Here is a 26129-nt window from a genome sequence, read left to right as displayed (position 1 = left end):
CCTCCGACTTCAAAATGGCGGCCGCCACTGGGCGGCTTTTCCTGGCCGGTCGTCACGGGTGCCGTTGAACTAACGTCAGCTTGTCTCTCTCTTGAACCTGGATCCGACTAGGGGTTGGGAAGGGCAGTGGACGGCGCTGGGGGAGGCCTGACGAGGCAAGTGAGGGCGGGAGAAAGCAGTGGGACTTTGGATGGGGGAGGGAGCGTCCTCGGCCTTCCGGGGCAGCTGGGCTCCAACCCCGACCCGCTCTTTCCTGAGGACGTGTTCCCGTCGTGGCGGTTGTGACGGTGCTGGTCGTTCCTGGCAGGAGTGCTCAGCAAGTGATGCTTCCATGGGTGTTAAGCTCCCAGCTCTTCTGCGGCCGTCCGTGGGGCCCTGCCCCACGCTCTCCCTCCCTCCTTCCTGCTGTTTGCCTCCGGCCTTTCGGTCTCGGCGTTGCAGGAGTTAATCCCACGCCGGCTTTGGCTCCTTGGCCTCGTGGCTGCGGCGTTCTCAGCCTGCCTGCCCGGGGTCTTCCCGTTTTCTTGGAGTGAAGGACCCACGAGGCTACTGGGCACAAACTAGGCGACCTTTTGGTTAGTGACCCCAAAGACCTTTCAGGTGTTTGTACCACGCTTTGTTAACACTGTCTCGGCCTCTGTGCCCTCCCTCCATCTCCCTCGAGCGCTTCCACTATCGCTGCAGTTTCCCAAGTCCTCATTCTTTTTGACTTTGTACTACTGTACATGCTCTTGAGAAAACCAGCTCAAACTCTGGCGAGGCTGGCCTCCTGTGACCAGGCGAACCTGAGCTGTCATTTATGTTCATACCTTAGTTTTTGGTTTTACAACCCCTTTGAGCGAGTTATGAGACCGCTGCTCTCCCGGAATCGGTCAGGAAGAGACCCCACTCAGTGAACTCCCGGGCTAACCCATACTCCTTCCTTTTGTTTTGGATTGTGCATAGTTCCCCTTAGGTGTTATCAACATGCATGATCATTATTGAGAGAGCAATAGTGATAGATTTGTGAGATGAAATAGCGTAGGAAAAAAAATCACTGCCCTGAAAGAATTTATATCATGAGGATTCATTCCTTCATATTTATGTTGCTTTGAGCACTGTGCTTGGTATTGGAGATGATCACTTTTACTCTTCCTTTCTACATTCAGCATCGATTCAACAAATATGCTTTGTGCCAGGTAAAAAATAACTTTGCCTGGGAAACACGAAAAAACGTTATAGAGGAATAAATATTTGAATTGGGTCATGAAAAATCAAAAGAAATTTGCTAGACTCAAAAGGAGATCATTCCTGGATGCAATCCAGCGTATACTTAGGGGGAGTGGGAAAATAAATGTGCTTAAGCATTTGGTGCAAGGCTGATTGGTGAAGCAAGAGGTAGGTTGTGATCAGCATGTGAAGGATTTTGATTTCCAGCTAAGGACTTTAGATTTTATTTAGCTAGCAGGAAACTAGTGGATACTTCATGCAAAGAGGAGGCATGAGGATATTTGTTTTTTAGGATGATATCTCTGACAACTGTATGGAGGACGAACTGAGAACAGGAAAACTAGAGGAGAGGAAATTGGAAATTTTTCAGGTAAGGCAATGAGTGCCTTTATTGAGGGAGGGTAGTATAGGGTGTCAGAGACATTAAATGTCAAATAGGATTCAAACGGTAGCCACCAATTTGATGGTAAGAGATTAACTCTTTTTAGTCTGGGAGACTAAATGGTTGGTAATACCATTAAAATTCTCTCTGAGAAATGTACATAAAAATAGAATGGTGCCACCCTGCACTTTAGGAGTGGCAGAACACAATGCTTTACAGTCTAAAGCATTGATTTTAGAGTTTAGAGTCCAGAACTGTGCTATTACAGTAGCCACTAGCCACGTGTAGCTACTGAGCACTTGAAATGTGGTTAGTTTGAATTGAGATGTGTTGTAAAATATACACTGGATTTTGAAGACTGAATTTTGGATTATGAGAAACAATGTAAAACATCTCAATTTTTAGTAATGATTACAGGTTGAAATGATTTTGGATTTGTTGGATTAAATAAAATATATTAAAATTTCACTTGTTTCCTTTTACTTTTTAGTGTGGTTATGAAAAAGTGTAAAATTAAATTTTTGGCATGCATTATATTTCTGTTGACGGCTGTTGTAGTCTAGAGTAATGATGGGGGAATTAGGAAGGAGGTGGAATTCGAGCTGGGCCTTGAGATGATAATGATGAGCAGTGATGTCAGGGGAGTTTGCTGGCACCTTCCATTGCCATTTAAGGCATTTGGGATTTTTTTGTTTTGTTTTCCTCAAGCAGTAAAAAAAACCTTCAAAGATTTCTGACAGGGTGTAATGTGTGTAGGGATGTTTCTGAAGATTAATGTGGCAGTAACGTTTAGGTTGAAATAAAGGGAGGAGAAGCTGGAGGCAGAGAAATCCAAGTGTAAGGTAACGAATTCCTGCATTAAGGTACTGGCAGTGGGAATGGAAAGGGAATGATATGTCCAGGGCATTCTGAGGGAAGAATAATTAGGAATTGGTAACAGACTCTCCAAGAGGAAGTATAGGGAAGAATCAAACTTAGTTTCAAGCCTTGGTTACTTAGATAATAACTAATGAATTGATGTCACAGAATTATTAAACATAGTCAGGCAAAAAGAAATTTAGTTACAAAATGGAACTGGCAAAGTTGAGAAGAGGAAGTGGTCTGCTAAATACTCTATCTCCCTGCTTTCTGAATCTTCCTATCTAATCAATCATACACAGAATTACCCATAAGCCATCTTTCTACCAGGTAATGAATCTTAAAATGTTTCTCTGTTGAACTAGTTTCAAGGTTTCCAAGGCCCTACGTTATCTTGCACCTTTCTGTTCATTAGGACTTTTCTTTCATTTTTTGCTTATATGAAAGTGTGCCAAGCTAGGGTTTTTTTTATTGGTATTGTAAGTTTTTGTTTTGTGCCTTTGCTTATGTTATTCCTGTTTTGAATACCTTTTCTCATTATTTCTACCCAGGTCCTACCAGTCTTTAATCAATAATCATAGATCCCACTTCTATGATTCTCGATAACATAAGCTAATGTCAGTTTTTATAATCTTATTTCCTAAACTGCATATTTTGATCCCCTGATTATAATTTGATTTCTAATTATTTTTGTATTTTATTATTTTATCCCGGTTTGTTTTATATAAGCTTAAGATTCCTAAAATTATGCCAAGTTTCTTTTTTAAAAACGATCATATTTTACACTATTTGCTGCTCATGGTGTCTTAGGTTAAGACACAATTTAAGCACCATAGTTAGAAACAGAAGTAAATCATTATACCACATACACAAGGCTCTTTTATTTTTCAGATTTGTAAAGAACTCTTCCTCTGAATTCATGGTGTTTCATATATACAGCTGAGATATCAGTAAGTAATGAATGTCTAATAAGGATATAGCTTTGTTGTATTATGTTTATGCAATTGTAGTAAAAATATCTTATTGAAATCTGGGTCTGTCTGCAAAAAAGTTCTAATATGAATGCATTCAGTTCTAGGGTGCAAGATACTTTTTATTTCAACTTCACAATCCAAATGAAGAAACTGGGAGTTAGCCTGGATTTGAGTAGAAAAATAATTTCTCTTAGGCCATAGATATAATTGGGGCACAGGAAGCTTTTTGCTTCCTACATATTCCTAGATATTTTCCAAAAATATATATATATATATTCTACATCTTAGTGTGGGAGTCTGAAGGAAAGAAAGGGGCAGACAAAGCAAGTAAATAAATAGAAATTATAGAGAGCATTAAGTATTTTGAGGAAAATACAGTGATGTCATAGAGTGTAATTAGAGTGGAGAAGGACTTTAGGGTGGTCAGAGAATGTCTCTGAAATAAATTGGAGGCAGGGGAAATATACATATTAGAGACATTGGTGACAGTGGAGATAGAAAGAAATTTGAGTAATATAATGGGTTGGTACCAAACCATATGACTGGAATGGGGCAGGAGGAGGACATGGATACAGGAGGAATGGAGATAGGAGGAGGACATGGATACTGAGAAGTGGTCAGTGGATTAGAGATACCAACCGTGAGATCAAAGGATTTTTGCGGTGGGAATACTAAAGTAAGCAAGGTGGTAGTGAGAGAGTGAGATGTTTGAAGGTAAAATTTTGAAAAGTGGTGCAGGTGCTGTAGTGATAAGGTCTAGGGAGTAATCTTGGTGTTGGGGGGTAGCTGAAGTGAAATGAAGAAGATTATCGGAGTTGAGGAAGTCAAGGAACAGAGAGGTCAATATTGAAGTTACTGAGAGGAAGACTGAGTGAGAAGCTTAAGTCCTCAATGAATGAGTTCAGGTTAATACATGCCCGCAGTGAGGAGGAAATATGGAAGGCTAACCGTGAACTAGCTGGGGTATGAGCTATGATGGGACTGGAGTATTTGAAAGAGGAAGAAGAAGACATGGTTTGGAAGCTGCAGTGAGGAGCAAGGAACACATATGTCCTTCTTTTGAGATACAGGGGTACAAGAGGATTTTTAAAAGCCTCTGGAGAAGGCTGCAGGAGAAATGGTATCATTAGGGAACAGTCAAGTTTCTGTGAAGACAAGCAGGTGAAGAGAAGCTTCAGAGAAGAGATTGAAGTTGTAGGTGAGTATAATCAAAGAGCATACTGAAAGGATTTGGGAAGGAGAAGAGGGTGGGGTGAGGTCCATCTAGGAGATCCATTATCATCAGTGGTAATGAATAACCTTGGAGCCTTGGATTTTTGGCTGTGACCGAGGAAAACATGGATGGAAGATGTGGTGAGATTAGCCCCCTGTTAGCCTGTTATGAAAAGTGGACAGTCAGTTTACCTTAGTTTGTTGATGATCTTGGGTGGATTGTGAGAGATCATCTGGTAAATCAGTGGCCTTCGTTCCTACTTGTGTAGTTAGCCATCACAGAATAAGAAAAAGGAGGAACAAATTCACCTTGAAAGATGAGTTCATTAATTCAGTAAATATTTATTTATTAAGGAAGTGGGATGTGGTAGTCTCTGTTCTAGGTAATTTACACATTATTTGAAGTCCTCCAGGAGCTTTTTTACATATATTATTAATACTAATGTTTTATAGACTGGGATACATAGGTGAGGCAAGGTTAATTAACTTGCCCCAAATCACACAGGAGTATATTCAAATCTGGGTCTGTCTGATTCCAGAGTCTGCTACTTTTCATTAAACCATTCTGGGGAGCTACTGAAGGACTTATTGTAAAGAAGAGAGTGTAAGATTATGTTTGAACTTTTAAACTTGGCAATGAGGAATGGGTCTTTTAGAATGTTTGCTTTCCATGATTATGGAATTTCCGTGCACTTAAAAATTTGATATAGTTTTAGTTAATTCATCTATTATATATATTAGACTGTGCTTTTATGTTTAACTGTTTTTATTTCTTTTGGAAAAACCTGTTAGATTGTTGTTACTGGACCCAAAAGATGACATCTATTATCAAATTAACTACCCTCTCTGGGGTCCAAGAAGAGTCTGCCCTTTGCTATCTTCTCCAAGTCGATGAGTTTAGATTTTTATTGGACTGTGGCTGGGATGAGCACTTTTCTATGGATATTATAGATTCCCTGAGGAAGTAAGTTATTTTTAGTATTTCTAGGCTTTTATTAAATTAACTTCTATTTTCTATACTGTAATACCATTTTGATGTTACATACTGTTGTTTTTTTTTGCTTATAGTAAAAGACTTAGTTTTACTGATACCAAAAAGCTAAAAAGTGACCTGTAAGATTTTGATTGACTTTTAAGCTTTGTTTATTGAAATTCAGCAAAATCTTAATTGTTATTATCCCTATATAGGGATAGTGTTTTTTTTTGCTTATAGTAAAAGACTTAGTTTTACTTATACCAAAAAGCTAAAAAGTGACCTGTAAGATTTTGATTGACTTTTAAGCTTTGTTTATTGAAATTCAGCAAAATCTTAATTGTTATTTGGTTAATGGATCTCAGTAGACATTTTTACACCCTAATTTTAAGAAAGAGCAAGAGTATATAAGAGTATATGAGGAGAGGAAACACCTTTCTTTTTTGTTGTTATTTTGTATTTCTTTTTGGCGCCTGGCTGGAATAGGGAAGGAAACACCTTTCATGTGAAAGTTCTGAAGTCATATCACTTTAGCTTACTTTCCATATCTTTTGATACTAAATGTTGTGAATTGGTTCTCAGACTAATGACTGTGAGATACAAAAAGATCCTAATCCATCAAAAAAAAAATTTAGTTATGTTTGTAGTATTATGCTAATTATAGAAGGAAAGAGGACTTAAATATTTAAAAAACTTAGAACTTAAAGCCAAAAAACACAATCCAAACCATCTCGTTAATTTCTTTTATCAATGAGAACATATGCTTCCCTGGTTAATTGATGTTTTACCATAGTGAATATGCCATCAGTCACCATGCTATAAAGCTGAGGCAAAAATCCGCATAGCCATTTAAATATCCTTTCCCTAACAATTTCTGAAATTCCAAGCTGAGTTTTGAACTTAAGTTAGTAGTATGCAAGGTAGCCATTCAAAATCAATTTACATGTGGTGTCTACTGGTTTTTTCTCCCTTGTTTTCTTTCTTAAATGTGTTTAGACACCATATATTTAGGTGTGACTTATACCATAATTTTGATAGCTATGCAGAACAGGAGTGGTAGTAGTTAAAATTCATAGGTATTGGGCTGGCCCGGTGGCGCACTGGAGAGTGCGCCGCTTGGGAGTGCGGCAGTGCTCCCACCGATGTTCGGATCCCATGTGGAGACCGGTTCCCGCTCACTGGCTGAGCGCGGTGCGGGCGCAACACCAAGGGTTGCAATCCCGTTACCGGTCAGTAAAAAAGACAAAAAGGAAAAAAAAAATTCATAGGTATCATAATTTTAGCTCTTAGTTTCGCTCTTTTACCCCAGCATAGTCTTCAGTCCAGAATTGGTGAATAATTTTGAATATCCTAAATTCAAATAATTTTGAGTAGCCTTTGCTCTTAAAAACAAGATCTGAGTGTGTAGTCAATTTTGGTTGTGCTCTCCTAGGCATGTTCACCAGATCGATGCAGTGTTATTGTCCCACCCCGATCCTCTCCATCTTGGTGCCCTTCCATATGCTGTCGGAAAGTTGGGTCTGAACTGTGCTATCTATGCAACCATTCCTGTTTATAAAATGGGACAGATGTTCATGTATGATCTTTATCAGGTAATTTAAGCAATTTTTAAAAAATTTTTTATGCTCCTTCAGTGATTATTTTTTAACCTTTTGTGTTATTCTTTTAGTCTCGCCACAATACAGAAGATTTTACACTCTTTACCTTGGATGATGTGGATGCAGCCTTTGATAAAATACAGCAGCTAAAATTCTCTCAGATTGTGAATTTGAAAGGTAAGATGTCTCTAGTAGTAAATAGTTGGATTAATAAGATTTAACCTACTGAAAAATACTAAGGAGAATTTGTAGTAAAAATTATACGTACTATAGTTTGAAGAATAAAAAATTAGCATATTCTGGGCTGGCCCATGGCTCACTTGGGAGAGTGTGGTGCTGATAACACCAAGGCCCCGGGTTCGGATCCCTATATAGGGATAGCGGTTAGCTCAAGTGGACAGCGTGGTGCTGACAACACCAAGTCAAGGGTTAAGATCCCCTTATCAGCCATCTTTATATAGGGATTTAAAAAAAAAAAATTAGCATATTCTGCCTTGATATGGAACTCTGAACTTCCATTTGAATTTTAAAATATTCTAGACTAAATACTAACAAAATATTAATAGCACAGGCCTTTTTCGTATTTAGTGTGAGAAAGTCTTATTTTTTGGTGGCTCTCCAGTGCGGGGATCTGAACCCGTGACCTTGGGGTTGTAAGGCTGCAGTGTAATCAACTGAGCTAACTGGCCAGCCCTAAGAAAAACTTATTTAGTGTTTAATGTGTATAATGAGCAAAAGTAATGTGGTCAGATCCTCCTCCTTGAAGCTTACAGTTAGATTGAGGAGACAAAATAGAAAGCTCAGGTGGCTAACTGTGGTGATTGAAGTGAAATGAAGTGCTGTGGCAGCAGAGTAGAAAATGACCAAATTCTAGAGTTGGACATTGAATAGTTTATTATTTTATTAGGTCAGAAAGTCATATTAAATCTATATTTATTATCTAGAGAGAATTGTATTAGGTATTTTCAGAAAAATGAACCCTGGCATTGAAAAAAATGGTGCAATAATGGACTCTAAAGATTTAGCCAAGAAGTAACAATGGTCTCAGCAGTTTTGTATGTACTGTACTTCTGTAGAATAAGTTCTTTACCATAATAAGATTTGAGTTGTTATTCTGTCTGTTTAGAGGTTAGCAAAAATGGAAACACTTGATAATTGTGAGTATAATATAAATATTTAAAATTTATTAGGTTATACTAAGTAATTTAATAGTGTACTGGCTTTTAAATTCAGTTTATATGCACAAATACCTCTGCAAGAATATACAATAAAATGGCAAGAGTGTTTGTCCCCAGTGAGGGAATGGAGTGGGTGGGGGACAGGAGAGTGAGACTTGCTTTTCACTGTATGCATTTTTACTTTTGAATTTTGTATCATCGCATATATTACCTATTACAATAGCTTAGAAATAAGTAACCTTTCTTTAGGTTTGTAAAAGAAATCTGAGTATTGTCATTATCTTGTTGACATAGGTAAAGGACATGGCTTGTCTATCACACCTCTGCCAGCTGGTCATATGATAGGTGGAACAATATGGAAAATAGTCAAAGATGGAGAAGAAGAAATTGTTTATGCAGTTGACTTCAACCACAAGAGGGAGATGTAGGTATATCAAGACAAAAACTAAAGGAAATGCAACTGGTATTTCATTCTTTGGAGGGAAAATTAGTAACAGTTTTTTTAACCAGAAGTCTAGAACAATTTAAAAGCATCTGATAGTAGCTGTTTTTGGATTACTTAGTTATTTGCATTGTAAGGGGAAAAGTTGATATTTAAAATTTACATTTAAGTATCCACTATACAAAACAGATATCTCCCTGGAGATGTTGAAAAAGAGATGAATTTTTGTATATGAAATTGTACTTTATATGCTCTTGGCCTACATAACAGAACTTTGTGGGTGTTTTTTGTTTGTTTTGTGAAGTCAGTAATTGCTATACAACTATATTTAAAGTAAGATTCCCTTTAAAAGGGGACACAATAGTTATAGTTTTATATACTTCATTTGGTACTCAGCATTACTATAAAGTTATTTGGTATTTAGTCTCACACAGGCTGCTTTTGTTATATCTGTACATTAAGTTCAAAGCATTTTGTATAAGATTATTGTAACCTCAAGATCATTACATTAAGAAATATTTAAGACTAATTAAATTTTAGTTTTGTCATCATAGAGTAATGAGGAGAGGAGGGATATTTGACTAAATGGTATTGGAGAATTTAACCATTTTGGGAAAAAATCAATTTGTGTCTTTTTTACCATGTAGCAAAATAAATTTCAGATGGATTAAAATTAGATAGAAAATGAAGCAATATTGGTGATCATGATCTCTGATTTGGAAAAGACTTTGTAATCATGAAGATAATGAACTAACTTACAAACAAAAGGTCTGATGATTTGATTACATACAGGTTCAAAATGTCTGAAACAATAAATTGAATTTAAAAACCAATAAACTAAGGAAAATATTTGAAGCAAGTTGCCTAAAGACTTACATATATACATGACTGGGTATTAGTCAATCACAAATATATCAGTTGCAAATGGACAAAAGTTATAAAGTCAGAAAAGATAAAATTTAAATGATGATTTTTTTATTAGATGCCATTAAGATTATTATTTTTTAAAATTTTCTGAAACACTGCTTTTTAAACAATTTTTTATTGAAAGATATTGACTGTATGTATTTATGGGGTACATTTATATTTCAGTACATGTATACAATGTGTGATGATCTAATCAGGGTAATTACCATATTCATCATTGCAAAACTTAATCATTTCTTTGTGATGTGAACATTTGATCTCTCTTCAAGTCGTTTGATAATATGCAGTAATCATTGTTAATTATAGATTCCTGGGTTGACTATACATCAGTAGAACTTATTTTTCCTATCTAGCTGTAATTTTATATCCATTAACCAGCATCTCACTCTCCCCCTTACCCCCTAAAATTATTTTTAAATGGTGATATTCTTCTGAGAAGCATGTAGTGAGTTGGTCAGTCTTTGTGATTGAACATTTCTGGAAAAGGGAGAGCTTTCTGGAAAGCCATTTAGTCATACTGTAGATTCCAGTAAATACATTTCTAGGAGTGTGTCCTAAAGAAACTATCAGAAATGCAATTGTGACTTTTTATAAAAATGTTCTTTGAAAGATTACTTGTATTTGTAATGGCAAAAAAGTGACCTACTATCAATAAAAGGAAATGATCAAATAAATAGTACAGACACAGTAGAATGTTTTTACAATTGTTAAAAATTAGGTATAGAAAAAAATTCTAATGTCATGACTATAGCTAATAGTAATGTATATTTCTAAATAGCTAGAAAAGAGGATCTTGAATGTACTCACCATAAGAAAAAAGATAAATGTTAGGTGATAGATATGCTATCTACCTAAGTGAATCATTGTACAATATATGCATGTATTGAAACAGCACACACTATATGCCACAAATGTACAATTAAAAAATTTTTTTAAGTTTTTAATTTTTATTTATTTATTTATTTTTTCCTTTTTGTCTTTGTTCGTGACCGGCAACGGATCGCAACCCTCAGTGTCGCGCCCGTACCGGACCGGGACCGGCCACGGGATCGCAACCCTCGCTGTTGCCCCCGCCCCTCGCTCAGCCAGTGAGCGGCCGGTCTGTATGTGGGATCCGAACCCTCGGTGGGAGCGCCACCGCGCTTCCCAAGTGACGCACTATAGCAGTGCGCCACCGGGCCAGCCCAAAAAATTTTTTAAAGTTTTAATGTCATGGGGAAAAAACCAGGATATGCCGAACTGAGTATATAGAAGGGTACATTGGATATCAGCTTTGTAAAATATGTATGTATGTGCACAGAAAAATTTTTATATGCTTAGAAGGATGTATACCAAAATATATCAGTTATCTCTAAGTGATGGTACTCTGGAAGATTTTTATTTTCCTCCTTCCTTTTTTTTGAATTTACCAGATTTTCTTATTGATGAACATGTATTCTTTTATAGTTAAAAGGGGAAAAATCTTATAAAAGAAATTGCTCATTTTTTAAGGAAGAGAAGCTATTGTTTATTTGAAATGATATAAAATATTTTTTCTTAAACTTTGTTATAGCCACTTAAATGGATGTTCCCTGGAAATGCTAAGCAGACCCTCCCTGCTTATCACAGATTCATTTAATGCTACATATGTGCAGCCTAGAAGAAAACAGAGAGATGAGCAACTTCTGAGTATGTGTTATATAATATCCTTTAAAAAGTGCTGTGGAAGTGTGTGGTAGTATGAATTACTGTTTCTTCTGTTTAGCATTTTTCTTGGTCATAAGAGATTGCCTAACTTTAATATTTTGAAAAAATATTATGTGACCATATCAGTATTTTGTATAAGAAGATGCCCTTTGAGTTTAACTTTTGTGGAATAAATGTAAAGATTGGCTTCTCTTTGCCATTCAGCATGTAGCTAGCACTCCCTGGCACTCACTGGTATGTGTCTATATATAAAGACCTCGTACAAATCTACTAGACAAACACGGTCTAAAAGAAAAGTGAACAAAAGTGATAAATGAGGATGCAAATAGTCCGCTAATTTTGGCATTAGGTGTTTTACACTCTAATCTCGTAGTCTTGGTTCTAAAGAGGTACCTATGGGCCATTGCTGCTTGCTTCTGCTTTGACTCAAGCTGCTTCACCCTATATTCTTTTTTCATAAGCTATATAGGATTTCAGCAGGGAAATCTGGATTCCACTTTTAAACATGTTTGCAACCACTGACTTAGTCAACTTTAAAAAGTGTAACTTATATACTGTTACACTAGTTTTAAGAAGCTGTTCAATTTTTGGTTTTTTGTTTGTTGTTGCTAGTTTGGTTCTATCAAATATTTCCAAACAGAGTTTTATCTAGAGCAAGGAAATCTATTTATAAAGATGCTTTTATTGGAAGGGAATATGATCTATTTTTTATTTTACAAGCATACATACATACACAATATGTATTTTATATATAAAATTGTGTGTGTGTGTGTGTGTGTGTGTGTGTGTGTGTGTATACATGTGTATATATAAATTTGGGAATTAACCATAACGAAGTTCACTGTGGTGGACAAGTGAGACTGGGTGGCCTGGAAACCCCAGACTGGTTTCATTTGGCCTAGTCATTCAGTTTTCCCAGTAATACAAATATAATTTCCTATATGTATTATGATGTGAAAAAGGTTGTGAAGCACTGATTTATCTTTTTTCAATGAAAAAAAATTTGTTAATCACATTGCTTTTTAATTCCTATGAAGATGTATTTAACAGAATCAAAAGTGGTTATAATGACCTCAAACAAAGTCCTTTCACTTTGTGGCTGGCCTAGTAATTGCTTATTTATAAATTACAGTCTTTATAGTAAAAACAGGGAGATAACTTTATCTTTAATTTTATAGCCAAGTATTGTTATGTTCTATAGGGATTTTACATTCTTTTTTTCTAGCAAATGTCCTGGAAACACTTCGAGGTGATGGAAATGTATTAATAGCAGTGGACACTGCAGGCAGAGTTTTGGAACTTGCTCAACTTCTTGATCAGATTTGGAGAACTAAAGATGCAGGATTGGGTGTTTACTCATTGGCACTCCTAAATAATGTCAGTTATAATGTGGTGGAGTTTTCTAAGTCTCAGGTTTGTTTTAATGTTATCACTTTTAATACAGAAGTTTGTTACAGTGATTGGGCTTATGGAATGTAGTTTCTTAATTGTCCTTTGGGTTTTATTTTTCTGTTGAAGAGGTTGTTAATAATAGCTAAACATTACCCATTTACTGTTTGTGTGCTTTACATGTATTCATTTAATCCTTATATACCCTATGAAGTAGGTTCTATTTTTATCCCAAACTGTAAAATAGGGACAAAATAGAACCTACCTCGTAAGATATAAATGTTAGAATTCATTGTTCTCTTTCTTTTGAGTAAGCTCTTTCCTTTGAAATAGCAATCTCTAGGGGTAAAATATTCATTTAGAACCTGTACAGAGTGAAGTATGTAAGTGAAACATAATGCAAGATTGGATTTTTAGGGATGAAAATTAGGATGGGAGGATCTAATGGGAGTTGGAGCAGAAAATAAGCTGCGTGTCAAAATGGAACAAATTTAAGCAACCAGTAGGGGAAAAGACAAAACAAGATAGAACTTGAATTCCTTGACTGTGGTAGGGTACACTGAAGTTATAATACGTTATTTTCTAATTACTGTCATCTTTTCCTCCATATTAGGTAGAATGGATGAGTGATAAATTGATGAGATGTTTTGAAGACAAAAGAAATAATCCATTTCAGTTTCGCCATCTCTCTTTATGCCATGGTCTTTCTGACTTGGCTCGAGTACCTAGCCCCAAAGTTGTACTTGCCAGCCAACCTGACCTGGAATGTGGATTTTCAAGGGATCTCTTTATTCAGTGGTGTCAGGACCCTAAAAACTCAGTCATTCTAACTTACAGAACTACTCCTGGGACTTTAGCACGTTTCCTAATTGATAATCCTTCTGAAAAAATTACAGAAATAGAGGTAAGAGCTTGTATATGAACTTTATCGTATCTGTTTTGGGGATACATTATACATGATATATAAAAATCAGTGAGCAAAAATAAAACTTGAAGTTGTTTCAGAATTTTTATCAGAATAACAGAAAAGAGCCTTGAGTAGCACAAATTTTAGAAACCTTTAAGTTGAAATTCTCATTCTTGAATTCTTTCATGGTTCCTGGAACCATACCCAGAGGTATCCATACACATCGTATTCTCATTATCGCTGAAAAGTTCATCTTTCCTGCTTTTTCCTTAATTGAAATATGGCTGTTTCCTAATGACATTCTTTTTCCTGTAGCCCTCTTAAATAGATAACTCTTTTTTTTCTTCATGATTCATGTACTTTGGCTGGGGTAGGTGTCCTTGTTCAAGCCATTTCTCTTCCCGTTGTAGTTCATGCCTTCAGACTTGATGATATGCTAACCCCTCCTTGTTTCTGACATTTGCTGATCTGTTGGTCATTTGCTGTCATTCACGGGTGACTTTAGACCCTGGTTCTCACCCTTCCTGTCCATTGATACTCAGGATTTCATTCTTGATTACTTTAGCATCCATTTGTGTAATCTATTCCTTGGTCCTCTTGGTTCTTTGACACCTTGTTTCTTAATGATCTTTTCCTCCACTCTCCCTCAGCCATCCATTCCCACTATCATGCTGTCCACTCCCATGGTCATATCCTTAACCTTGTTATGACCAAACAGTCTCCAGATCTCTACCTCAGGTATCCCACTTTGATCTTACAGTTGACTTTCTCTTGCACTGCAATGCCAACAACTCTTTGGTCCCATTGGGACTTTTAATTCATAAACCTCACCTTTTACTATCCATCAACCCTCTAGCTTAGAGTCAGTGGTCCATCATTTATCTTAATTTTGCATACATCTTTAACTCTCTAACCCTTCTTTCTTTTTATTTTACTCACCTGGAAGAGCCTTGACCCTAGTCAGATCATTTGTTTAGTCTGTGTCTGTACTCAAGCAGGTTTATGTTACTGGAGTTTAAAGACTACTATGTGTACAAATTTCCCTTACCATTCATGACCTCACATCTCAAAAGGGCACCTGAGACTAGCACTCAGTGTTCTGTAGGATATTCCCTTTCTCACTTGTATTAGTCTGTTTTTTGTTAATTATAACAGAATACCTGAAACTGAGTAATTTATAAAAAAAAAAAAAGCGAAATTTATTTCCTACAGTTTTCGAGGCTGGGAAGTCCACAGTCCAGGGGGTGCATCTGGTGAGGGCCTCGTTCTGGGTAAGAACTCTCTACAGGGTCCTGTGGTGATAAAAGGTATCACAGGGCAACAACCAGCATGAGCAAGAGTTCTCCCATGTGTTCTCCTCATAAAGCCATCATAACCCACCCATGACAACCCATTAAACCATCAATCCATTCACGAGGGCACAGACTCTGTGATCCAATCACCTCTTTTTTTTTCCTTTTTGTCTTTTTTCGTGTCCGGCAACGGATCGCAACCCTCAGTGTCGCGCCCGTACCGGACTGGGGACTGGGGACCGGCAACGGGATCGCAACCCTCGGCGCTGCGCCCGCCCCTCGCTCAGCCAGTGAGCGGGAACCGGTCTGTATGTTGGATCCGAACCCTCAGCGGGAGCGCCGCCGTGCTCCCAAGCGGCGCACTGTAGCAGTGCGCCACCGGGCCAGCCCTCCAATCACCTCTTAAAGGCCCACCTCCCACCACCAAATTGGGGGTTAAGTTACAACATGAAGTTGGGAGACATTCAAACTACAACATCACTCTATAGTAAGGTAATTTTATATCTTCTTTCTCTTCAGACATCCCACAACTCACTCTGAGCTTTCATCCATAGTACATGACTTCGTCTCAAACTTAACAAAATAGAAGTAGTCAGACAGGAATTCCTTTATCTTTCCACCACTAAATATATTAACCTGTTTCTGCATCTGTGTGTGCTGCCTTATCACCTGTCACAGGAGCAAGACAATTAGCTAAATGTCCAATATGCCAAAAGATCATTTTGCTTAATAACCACCAACCCATCTATCAATTTTCCAAAACTAGTGTCATTAACTCTAAAGTTTATAGCAATTAATACTGACTAGCAAGTCTTTCCTGCTTTTGTACTTGACTGGCTCCTTGTTATTACAGTCTCAGTTTAAAGGTTACTTCCTTACGTAGACCTTTGACTACAGATCTGAAATAACTACCTAGTTAGTTGCCAACCCAGGGGATATATTCCTGTTATATTGTCTTCCTTTCCTGCTATCAATTAGAATACAAGTTCCATGAGAAAATGGACCTTGTTTTTTTAATATCCCTAGCACCCAGAACAGTGCCTGATACATTGGAGGTCCTCAATAAATTTGTTGGTTGAATTCATGAATGACCAAAAGAGTGAATATCTAGTACACCAGGTTTCTGATCATGTTAGACAAGAGTTTACAATGAATGGTATTTTTTCATCTATGTTTATTGCCATCCTGAGTCAGGTCTTCCTCATTTAGAAAGAGCAAAAATGGTAAATGAATAAGGATTAATAGGTTGAAGTAGATTTGGATTAGGAAAAGGATTTATTTGGAAGCAATACAGTGAAAGAGTAGGAAGAAAAAATCTTAGGGTTGATTATTCGAGAAATCTGTTTCTGAATATAGACATTAATTTTAGATATTTTAAATGAAAAAATGGACAGTAAAATTTATTATAGCAACAGGCATAATCTAAATCATGGGAGTAAATGTTTCGTAAAGTTTATCTGTGGGTGAGACAGACATCTATATGAGTTGCTAGTAGTCTGATTAAAAAAAATGACACTATTTTCTAAATGAAACTTATTTTCAAGTAACCTACTAGGCAAATGTGGGATGCCAGATATAAACATGTAAGTCACTTATTTGTTCTGTACATTAGAATCAGCTGATTTTGGCTTAATTTTTTTTGTTACTTTTTATTTTGAAATAATTTCAAACTTAAACAAGAAAGTTGCAAACATAGTACACCCAGATTCCCCAATTGTCAACATTTTACTGGATTTGCTTTATCGCTTTTTATATACACATAGACATAATATTAGGTACTGTTTTCTTGAACCATTTGAAAGGAAATTGCAGGTGTTCTTTCATTACCTCTAAATGCTGCAGTGTGTATTACCTAAAAACAAGGACACTCTACTGCAAAACTATATAGTACATCCATTGAAATAAGGAAATAAACATTTCTACCATACTACCATTTCATCCACTCATCCCGTTCAACTTTTGCTGATTGCCACAACAATGTCCTTTATAATTACTCTTTCCATTTTTGTCTAGGCTGACATCCCAGGTTACATGTTGCATTTAGTTGTCATGATAGTTGACACTTTTGAAGCATATATGTTCTGAGTTTTTTTCCCCTATTGATATACCTATGTTATTTTTTTTTAAAGAAGAAATGGACCAAATCATTCACATATTCTGACGCTTGTTTTTTCACCACAAAATGCTTTTATATGAATTTTGTCCTTTTTGATATGTTGATCATCTTTTTCACCTGAGTCTGTCTTGAACAGTGTAAGTAGATGTAGATGTACCTTACATAGTACTTGTTATATTATATATATTCAAATGCTTTTAAATAAGTTCTTTTTAGTAATTTTATAATAACACACTGTATACGTGCACTGTAATTTTTATAATCCAGTGGTTCCCAAAAGTATGGTGTGAGGACCCTTGCAGGTTCCTGAGAATTTTTTAGGGAGTCCACAAGGTCCAAACTATTTTTCATTATTAAGATATTATTTGCCTTTTCACAGTGCCTACATCTATGCTGATGAGTAAAAGCAATAGTACATGAAGTGCTGGCACCTTGGCATAAATCAAGACAGTGGCACCAAACTCTATCAGTGGTCACTGCATTTTTCACTACCACGCATTTGTAGTTTTAAAAAAAAAAAAAACAGTCCCACTTAAGAATGTCCTTGGCAAAACAGTAATAGTTATTAATATTATTAAGTCATTTTAGTAAAAGGTTCTTTTAATAATTTGGGTGACAAGATGGGAAGTATCCATAAAGCACTTGTGTTGCATGCTAAAAGTACGATGGTTGTCTCCAAGAAAAACACTTGTACAGTTCTTTGAGTTGTGAGTTAAACTCGTCATTCTTTTCTTGGAATACCATTTTTTGTGAAATAATAACATGGTTATTCAGACTTGGTGGTTTGGCACCCAATTAATTTTCTCAAAAATTTGTAAATTGAGCCTGTTCCTCTAAGGAAAACACTTGACAGCATTTGTTGCTTAAATCTGATAAAATTCTAACATTCAAGTGAAAATTAGAATTATGGGAAGCTTCTACCTGTCACTGTGAGATTGACAGCTTAAACTTAAAAGACTTCTGATGAGATTGGTGGTGATATTTGTAATTGTGATTTTAAAATAACTGTCAACATGTGTAAGATCTGTGTTACTTGGTGAACCAGTATTTTCCGTATAACCAATGCATGATGTTACAAAACAATTGTGTGAATAAAAGATCCATTTAAGGTGCAAGATACATGAATAAATTTTAATATAACAGAGTACAGAAATTTTATTGGTATATTTTGACATTTCGCATTATAACTAACCTTTAAGAAACTACCACTTTTTAGAGTTTTAATGTAGTATCAAAGAATATTCATGAAAAGGCTTGTAAAATATTTTTCCCTTTCTGACCGTATATCTGTGGGAAGCTGGATTTTCTTCATATACTTTAACCAAAACAACGTATTGCAAGAGATTGAATGCAGAAGCATGTATGAGAATCTGTTGAGCTAGACTTTAAAGAGATTTGGAAAACTGTAAAATAATGCCTTATTTTCCACTATTTTATTTTTTGCTTTGGAAAATATAATTATTTTTTGTACAAATATGTTAATATGTAATGTTTTTATTATCTTTTAATAAAACAGATAATTTTTTAAAATTTCTCAGTTTTAGTTTCTGATGTAAATATTGATAAATATAATCCACAAAAAAAAAGTTCTTTGGGATTCTCTAGTTTTTGAGAGTCTAAGACAGTCCTGAGATAAAAGTATGAAAATATTGGCTAGAGTGCAGTGTTCTAATACCAAGGTCAAATGTTCAATCTGATCCCTATACTGGCCAGCTGCCAAAAAACAAAGCAAAGTGTGAGAACTACTGATTTAATCATTCCATATTGATGGATTTTAAAGTTTTCAGTTTTTTACTACTACAAATACATTGCTTCAGTGTACTTTTTTTTCACATTTGTGTGGTTGTTTCAGTGGGATAAATTTCTAGAAGTAGAAACATTGTACCAAATGACAGGTACATTTTAATTTTTAAGCATTAGCAAATTGCCTTCTAACATAGTTGTGCTAATTTCCCCATAGACAGTAGATGAAGGTACCTTTTCCTGATATAGTAATCAGTATTGCCAATCTCATATATTAAACAGATTGTATTACATTTTTTATTTTTTGCATTTTTCAAAAATCATTAGTAAAATTAGATATCTTTTCATGGCTGCTATTGTCTTATTTGTAAATTGCCTTTATATATGTATTTTGTCCTTTTTGGAGTGTTGATCGTCTTTTTCTTGACCTGAACCCTTTACCTTGGTGTTATAACACTACGCTCTAACCACCCGAGCTAACCGGCCAACCCTGATCATCTTTCTTAACTGATTTGGAAAAAGCAGCTTCTGGTAGTCATAGTGCTGCAAATATTTTTCTGTTTTTTTTTTTTTTAATTTTATGAGATTTATAATGTCAAACGGAGATTTTCTTTATTTTTTCATGTCACCATATTTAATCATCTTTTACTTTATGGCTTTTGGGTTTTGTGTTGTATATATGTAGGCCTCACCTATGCCAAATTATATAAAGTGGCCAATCTGTTCAATATATGGGCAGTGCTCTTCAGCTTCAATTTCCTTGTCTGAAAAATGGGGATAAGAATTAAATGAGGTTGTGTTTTTAAGGCTCTCAGCCTAGACCTGTACTCATACTATATGTGCTTTAAGTGGTTGCTACTGCTATTATTATTATGCGATAATAGTGTAGATATTGAACTCTAGGGGTTAAGCTGCTGCAGCAATCTGGGTGTTGGGGAATAGAGGCCTGGATTCTCAGAGAGGAGTGTGAGTGGATTTGGGGGTGAGACATAGACAATTATAAGTGGTTAGGGAGAGAATTTTAAAAGAAAAAAAAGTTCTTTTGTTTTTTAAAATTTTAACTAGAATTCTCTTTGATCTTGTAAGTAAAAATGGGAAGATAGATGTCTTAATAGTACATTGAAATAAAGGCTTATGGAGGACCTAATGATTTTGTATCTCAGTCTTCTTGGTGATGTACAAATGGAGAGTCATCTGCTTTCTTTGAGCAGGAGGAAATAACTGGGAGTCTTAACGACATCAGGGGAGTTCTGAGATTTATAAGTGTTAGGATTGGTAAAGGAAATTACAGAAATTAAGAAAAAGAAGTATTGAGGGCCGGCCTGGTGGCGCACTCGGTAGAGTGCGGTGCTGGGGAGCGTGGCAGCGCTCCCGCCGAGGGTTCAGATCCCATATAGAGACTGGTCCGCTCACTGGTTGAGCGCGGTGCGGGTGCAACACCAAGGGTTGCGATCCCATTGCCGGTCGCGGTACGGGCGCGACACCGAGGGTTGTGATACCGTTACTGGTCACAAAAAAAGACAAAAAGAAAAACAAAAAAAGAAGTATTGAAAAGAGTGCAGGGCCAGGTTGCAACAGTACTCGTTATAGCCACTAAGATCATTAATGACCTGTCTAGGGGCCTTTCACTAGTCCACGTAGTGTGTTTTAAAGAGCACTCTTTAGTGGTTATGAAAAATATAATATATGCAGTCATCTAAGTGATATATGAAATTGCATTGGCTTCGGATCAAATGTACATTTAAATCTTAAAATACATAAGGAGTTTAAATGTTATGCCGCTCACTGGTTAGTTATATGTGTTATATAATATTAGCTCACGTTTTAATACTTCTAATTAGAGACTTATTATTTAGACCAGAGGATTTCTTAGTGCCAGAACTTCAAGCTACTGAAGAAGAAAAAAGCAAATTAGAATCTGGTTTGACAAACGGAGATGAACCCATGGATCAGGATTTATCTGATGTTCCTACGAAGTGTATTTCTACAACAGAATCTATTGAAATAAAGTAAGTGCTTTTGTTCATTTTGGAAGTAGATTATAAGATAAATTTTCAAACGTATATAATTTACATTGCTTCAATAGTAAAATTTCTGAATATTTTCTAGTAAGTTTGTGCTCTATGAAAAGACTTATGAAATATGGTGGTGTTTTCTCTTCATTAATGATATTTGAATGCCAAAGTAATTGAATTGGTGGTGGGAACATTAAATTGTACATTTATATGAAGAAACATTTGTAGCCTTTTAAATAAGTCTATTAGCAGGTGAAAGAGAATAGTGCAACTTACAAGTTTACTTTTTCTGAGTAATTGCTTGTTTCATATATGCCTTGACTTAAACATCTCTAGTAGCCCTTATGTCTAGAAAATGCTGTTGTATTCTGAAGTTAATCTTTTTTCCCCTTTCTACTTAGTAAAGTTAATAATACCAGTAAGTGATCATTTTGGAATTTTTTTTTAAGTCATCAGAGAACAAAGAGGTTTATTTGTCCAGTGACATTTAGTATATATTCTTGGGTATAGCCGAGATCTAAGTAATACATATTAACACTATGACACGTGTTATTTTATGATTTATATATTTTATATTTTTATATTTCTTTCCTGATGATAAAAACCATTAAAAACTTAGTTTTAGAATTAACTTAAGGGTTTGAATCCCGTTATCAGCCAGCGGCCAAAAAAAAAAAAAAAAAAAAAGAATTGACTTATCAAAAAGGTAAGCTTGAATAATCATGTCTAATTGCAGAGCCAGGGTTACTTACATAGACTATGAAGGACGCTCTGATGGGGATTCCATTAAAAAAATCATTAATCAAATGAAACCACGACAGCTGATCATTGTCCATGGCCCACCAGAGGCCAGTCAAGATCTGGCAGAGTGCTGCCGCGCGTTTGGTGGGAAAGATATTAAAGTGTACATGCCAAAGCTCCATGAGACAGTTGATGCCACTAGTGAAACGCACATCTACCAGGTAAATATGCTGGCAGTTGGGCCACATAGAAGTAGGTACTTTTTGTTGCATATTAGGACAGATACATTAGGAATACAGGGGTGAGTATACAGATGTGGTCCCCTTCCCTAGCAGATCTGATAGTCTGTGGGGCGTAGAACAAGGAAATGGCATTTATCACATTATTATACCGCTGAGAAAGGAAGTATAGGATGTATGAGAACATAAAAAGGGGGAACCCAACCCAAATTTAGAGGTTTAGAGAAGGTTTCCTAGAAGTGATAACTAAGCTGAATCCTAACAGGTGTTTAGGTGGGTTGTTAGGACAGATAGAATGGGAAAGAGAGGAGAAAAGAGTGTTCCGGGCAGAGGAAACAATATTTGCAAAAGTATAGTGGTGAGGGTAATAATGAGTGTTTACTAATTCAAAAGTTTTATAAGGGCCGGCCCGGTGGCACACTGGAGAGTGCGCCGCTTAGGAGCGCGGCGGCGCTCCCGCCGAGGGTTCAGATCCCATGTGGAGACCGGTTCCGCTCACTGGCTGAGTGCGGTGCGGGCGCAACACCGAGGGTTGCGATCCCATTGCCGGTCAGTAAAAAAGACAAAAAGGAAAAAAAAAAGTTTTATAAGAATTCACAGATGTCAAGGTTCTACTCCTAATTGAAACAAATACAAGACAGGTACAAAAAACTACAGACTATAGAAAATGATGTACAGAAACTAGCACGACAGAGATGAGATTAACTCTTATCTGGTAGTAGAAGATGGTGTCAATTTAAAGCAGGAGCGGGGCCGGCCAAGTGGCGCACTGCTACAGTACGCCGCTTGGGAGTGCAGCAGCGCTCCCGCCGAGGGTTCAGATCCCACATACAGACCGGCCGCTCACTGGCTGAGCGAGGTGTGGGTGCAACACCGAGGGTTGCGATCCCGTTGCCGGTCCCGGTCCGGTATGGGCGCGACACTGAGGGTTGCGATCCGTTGCCGATCACGAAAAAAGACAAAAAGGAAAAAAAAAAAAAAAAAGCAGGAGTGATGTCTATATCTGGATGAAATGGATTGGAATTTACCAGGCATAAAAATTATTCTGGCCAGAACAAGAGGCAGCAACAGTCCAAGAATATTGGAGGTGTGAAACTGCATGGTATTTTCAGGAAAGTACACCAAGTAGTAGAGGATGAGACTTATCAGTGGTTCTCAGTGTTGGCTCCACATAAGAACCATCTGGGGAGCATTGAGGGAGTCAGAGGGACTCAGTGCACTGGTCTTAATCTCACCAGTTATATTAGAAACTCTGGAGGTGAGGCCCTGGCATAATTTTTTTTTTTATTAATTGCCATGTGATTCCAATGTTCAGTCAGGGTTAGGAACCTCTGCTTTGGGAAGTAGACAGGGGCCCTAATGGTCTTATATGTAATTAGGTCATTACAAGTCATTGTGAAGAACAGATGAGTGAAAGGTTTTCAAATTTTGATCATATTTCCAGAGTTAGAAAATGATAATAATAGGTTATATTTAATCTGCTAATTTATTCTCTGTGGGTTTTATTTTTTCTCCCTCCCCTTTGCATGCCTAGGTGAGATTAAAAGACTCGCTTGTCAGCTCCCTTCAGTTTTGTAAAGCAAAAGATGCTGAATTAGCTTGGATAGATGGTGTCTTAGACATGAGAGTTTCCAAAGTAGACACAGGAGTTATTTTAGAAGAAGGAGAACTGAAGGATGATGGAGAAGACTCAGAAATGCAAGTGGACGCTCCTTCAGATTCTAGCGTTATAGCGCAGCAAAAGGCCATGAAAAGTCTGTTTGGAGATGATGAGAAGGAAACGGGTGAAGAGAGTGAGATCATTCCTACACTGGAACCCTTGCCACCTCATGAGGTAAAAAAAAATTTTTTTTAAATGCTTTTTTGATCTCGTCCTTAATTCATCATCCTTCCTTTTATGTTTTTAGCCATTTAAAATATGTGTCATATGTAGAATGATTTCAGAGTGAGATCATTCCTACACTGGAACCCTTGCCACCTCATGAGGTAAAAAAAAATTTTTTTTTAATGCTTTTTTGATCTCGTCCTTAATTCATCATCCTTCCTTTTATGTTTTTAGCCATTTAAAATATGTGTCATATGTAGAATGATTTCAGAGTTTTTAAAAAAGATTACTCAAGACTGTCTTATGTGTCTGTGAGTGAACCGATTCTGTACAGCTAGGGAATGATAAGTTAAAGGAAACTTTAGCAAATCTTTTAAGGTACATGGTTTTTTCATGATTTGTTTTTTCAGTATGGTTTTTAAATATTAAAATTGATTGGAAGCAGGTAGGTGATCCTCACAATCAGGAGAGTTATAGTTTTCTAAGAACATCATACTCTGGACTCTATTTTTGCATGTTGTCAATTCAGTTCCAATCAGTTTTGGTTTTGATATAGTTAGAAATCTTTTATTAAGTATAGTATAATTCTAGTCTAGGTTTTAGATGTTCTCAAGAGGTATCTAGTTAATTAGCAAAGATTTTAGGTAATTAAAAGTATTAAAACTTTTAAGAGTTTTACATACATGTCAGGTAATGTCTTTAGCCCTGCTATAAAATTAAGAATAGAGAGACAACCTCAGTCATTGGATTCCCTTCTAGTACTACTCTTGAAATTGGGAGAAGGAATTAGAATCTTTTTTTTTGTCCCCTGTGTTAAGGCTAGTGCTTGTCAAGACATTTTCAAAGTAGCAGCATTAGGCAAGAACCACTTCCTTTCAGATTCTAAAACCTGTAGCATCCATTGCTTTCACTATGAGGGAGGAAGAAAAGTGCAAATGGGCTTAAAGAAGAGTTATCTTCTGAACTATGCAAATAACTGGGATCTGGAAAATGAATTTTTGGTTCAGTTCTGCCTACTGGCACTCTAGTCGACCCCCTTAGACAAGTGGGTGAGTGAAGAGCATAACCTTACCAACCATCTCTGTTATTATGAGGCATGACTAATCAAATTGATTGTGAAACATTCAGAAAATAAAGGGCCTTGTACTGTTAAATAATGAGGTAAAACTCAGAATAACAACCTGGAATGTGATTTACAGTCTTAAAATGATCTGCCAGAGGACTTCAGGGAATAATAGAAAATATCTTAGATCATGTGGTGTTTCACTTTATTCAGTACAACTGTGTGTCTCGTGTTTTATTTGAAGTTTTTCTTTCCCCTTTGACCTTATCTAAGGTTCCTGGACATCAGTCAGTTTTTATGAATGAACCAAGACTATCAGACTTCAAACAAGTTCTTTTACGGGAGGGGATTCAAGCTGAATTTGTAGGAGGTGTACTTGTTTGCAACAATCAAGTAGCAGTCCGTAGAGTAAGTGTGTTTTTAAAAAGGGCTGAATTGATCACATTTTGAATTCTGTAATTCTTCATTGGTAATTTCACAGAACCAAAGATCAGTAATTTATACTTATAATGATGACTTTGAAGTCTTGTAAAAGTAACTCTCAAAGGAATGATACATAATTTTATTGTAATTTTTTATTGCTTGAATCCTCTGACAATTGTGTCTATGTTAAATTCATGACTTGAATATTATATCCATATTCTATGAATCAGAGAAACCTATTCCCTGACTAATCGTAATGTATTTAATATATTTAGGTTATTATGTCTGCATATTAATGAATAGAAAATATACTAAAGACCTTTTTTTAACTTGGTTTCTAGACGGAAACTGGACGCATCGGATTAGAAGGCTGCCTTTGTCAAGATTTTTATAGGATAAGAGACCTTTTATATGAACAGTATGCCATTGTGTAAAGGACATGGTGTCAAAAAATATCTGCTTGACCTTTCTAAGAAAGAAGGATTCTTATATTCTAAGCTTTTGCTCTTTTGTTTTATAACATACAAAAGGAATTGCCAGAAAAACTTACATGTATTAGATTTTTTAAAATGTAAATAGAGACCATTTTGCTAATGTTCAAATGAGCATTCTACCTTTCAGCTTTCAGAGTGATAGAGGTCCTACCAAGTGTACAGGCCTGAGAATTGAAGGTGATTGGTTTCCTTTACAGACTCATTATTCTCGAAGGGCTTTATACTTAAGAAAACAATGCAACTTAGCAAACCAGTTCATGGCCTTAGAGAAACATGTTTGCATGAGTTCTTGCAGACTGTTTCTTATATTTTCTAGAATGAAAAGTGGGAATAATTTAGAAAAGATGTGCTACAAAAAAAAATGATAGAACAGTTTTTTGAAACTTATGTATTTAAACAACAAAAATAAAGGTACATGCTATGCCTCTTCTTTTGAACTCTAA

At 36.3% G+C, this 26129-nt stretch overlaps 1 protein-coding gene across 1 annotated transcript; it reads left to right on the top strand.

Moving 5' to 3' along the window:
- The first annotated feature begins 1148 nt into the window (after positions 1–1148).
- Positions 1149–26129, top strand: CPSF2 (cleavage and polyadenylation specific factor 2, 100kDa). Its single transcript, XM_008578000.1, has 15 exons — positions 1149–1178; positions 4494–4621; positions 5428–5599; positions 7041–7200; positions 7278–7383; positions 8679–8808; positions 11306–11421; positions 12665–12852; positions 13442–13732; positions 14454–14473; positions 20728–20895; positions 21638–21863; positions 23416–23715; positions 25043–25177; positions 25534–26129. The coding sequence occupies exons 1-15, from the start codon at positions 1165–1167 to the stop codon at positions 25624–25626; spliced, it is 2247 nt and encodes a 748-aa protein (XP_008576222.1). The 5' UTR covers positions 1149–1164; the 3' UTR covers positions 25627–26129.

This window comes from Galeopterus variegatus, unplaced genomic scaffold (genome assembly GCF_000696425.1).
Source record: "Galeopterus variegatus unplaced genomic scaffold, G_variegatus-3.0.2 Scaffold1615, whole genome shotgun sequence".
NCBI classification, from domain to species: Eukaryota; Metazoa; Chordata; class Mammalia; order Dermoptera; family Cynocephalidae; genus Galeopterus; species Galeopterus variegatus.
This window is presented reverse-complemented; position numbering and strand designations above follow the sequence as displayed.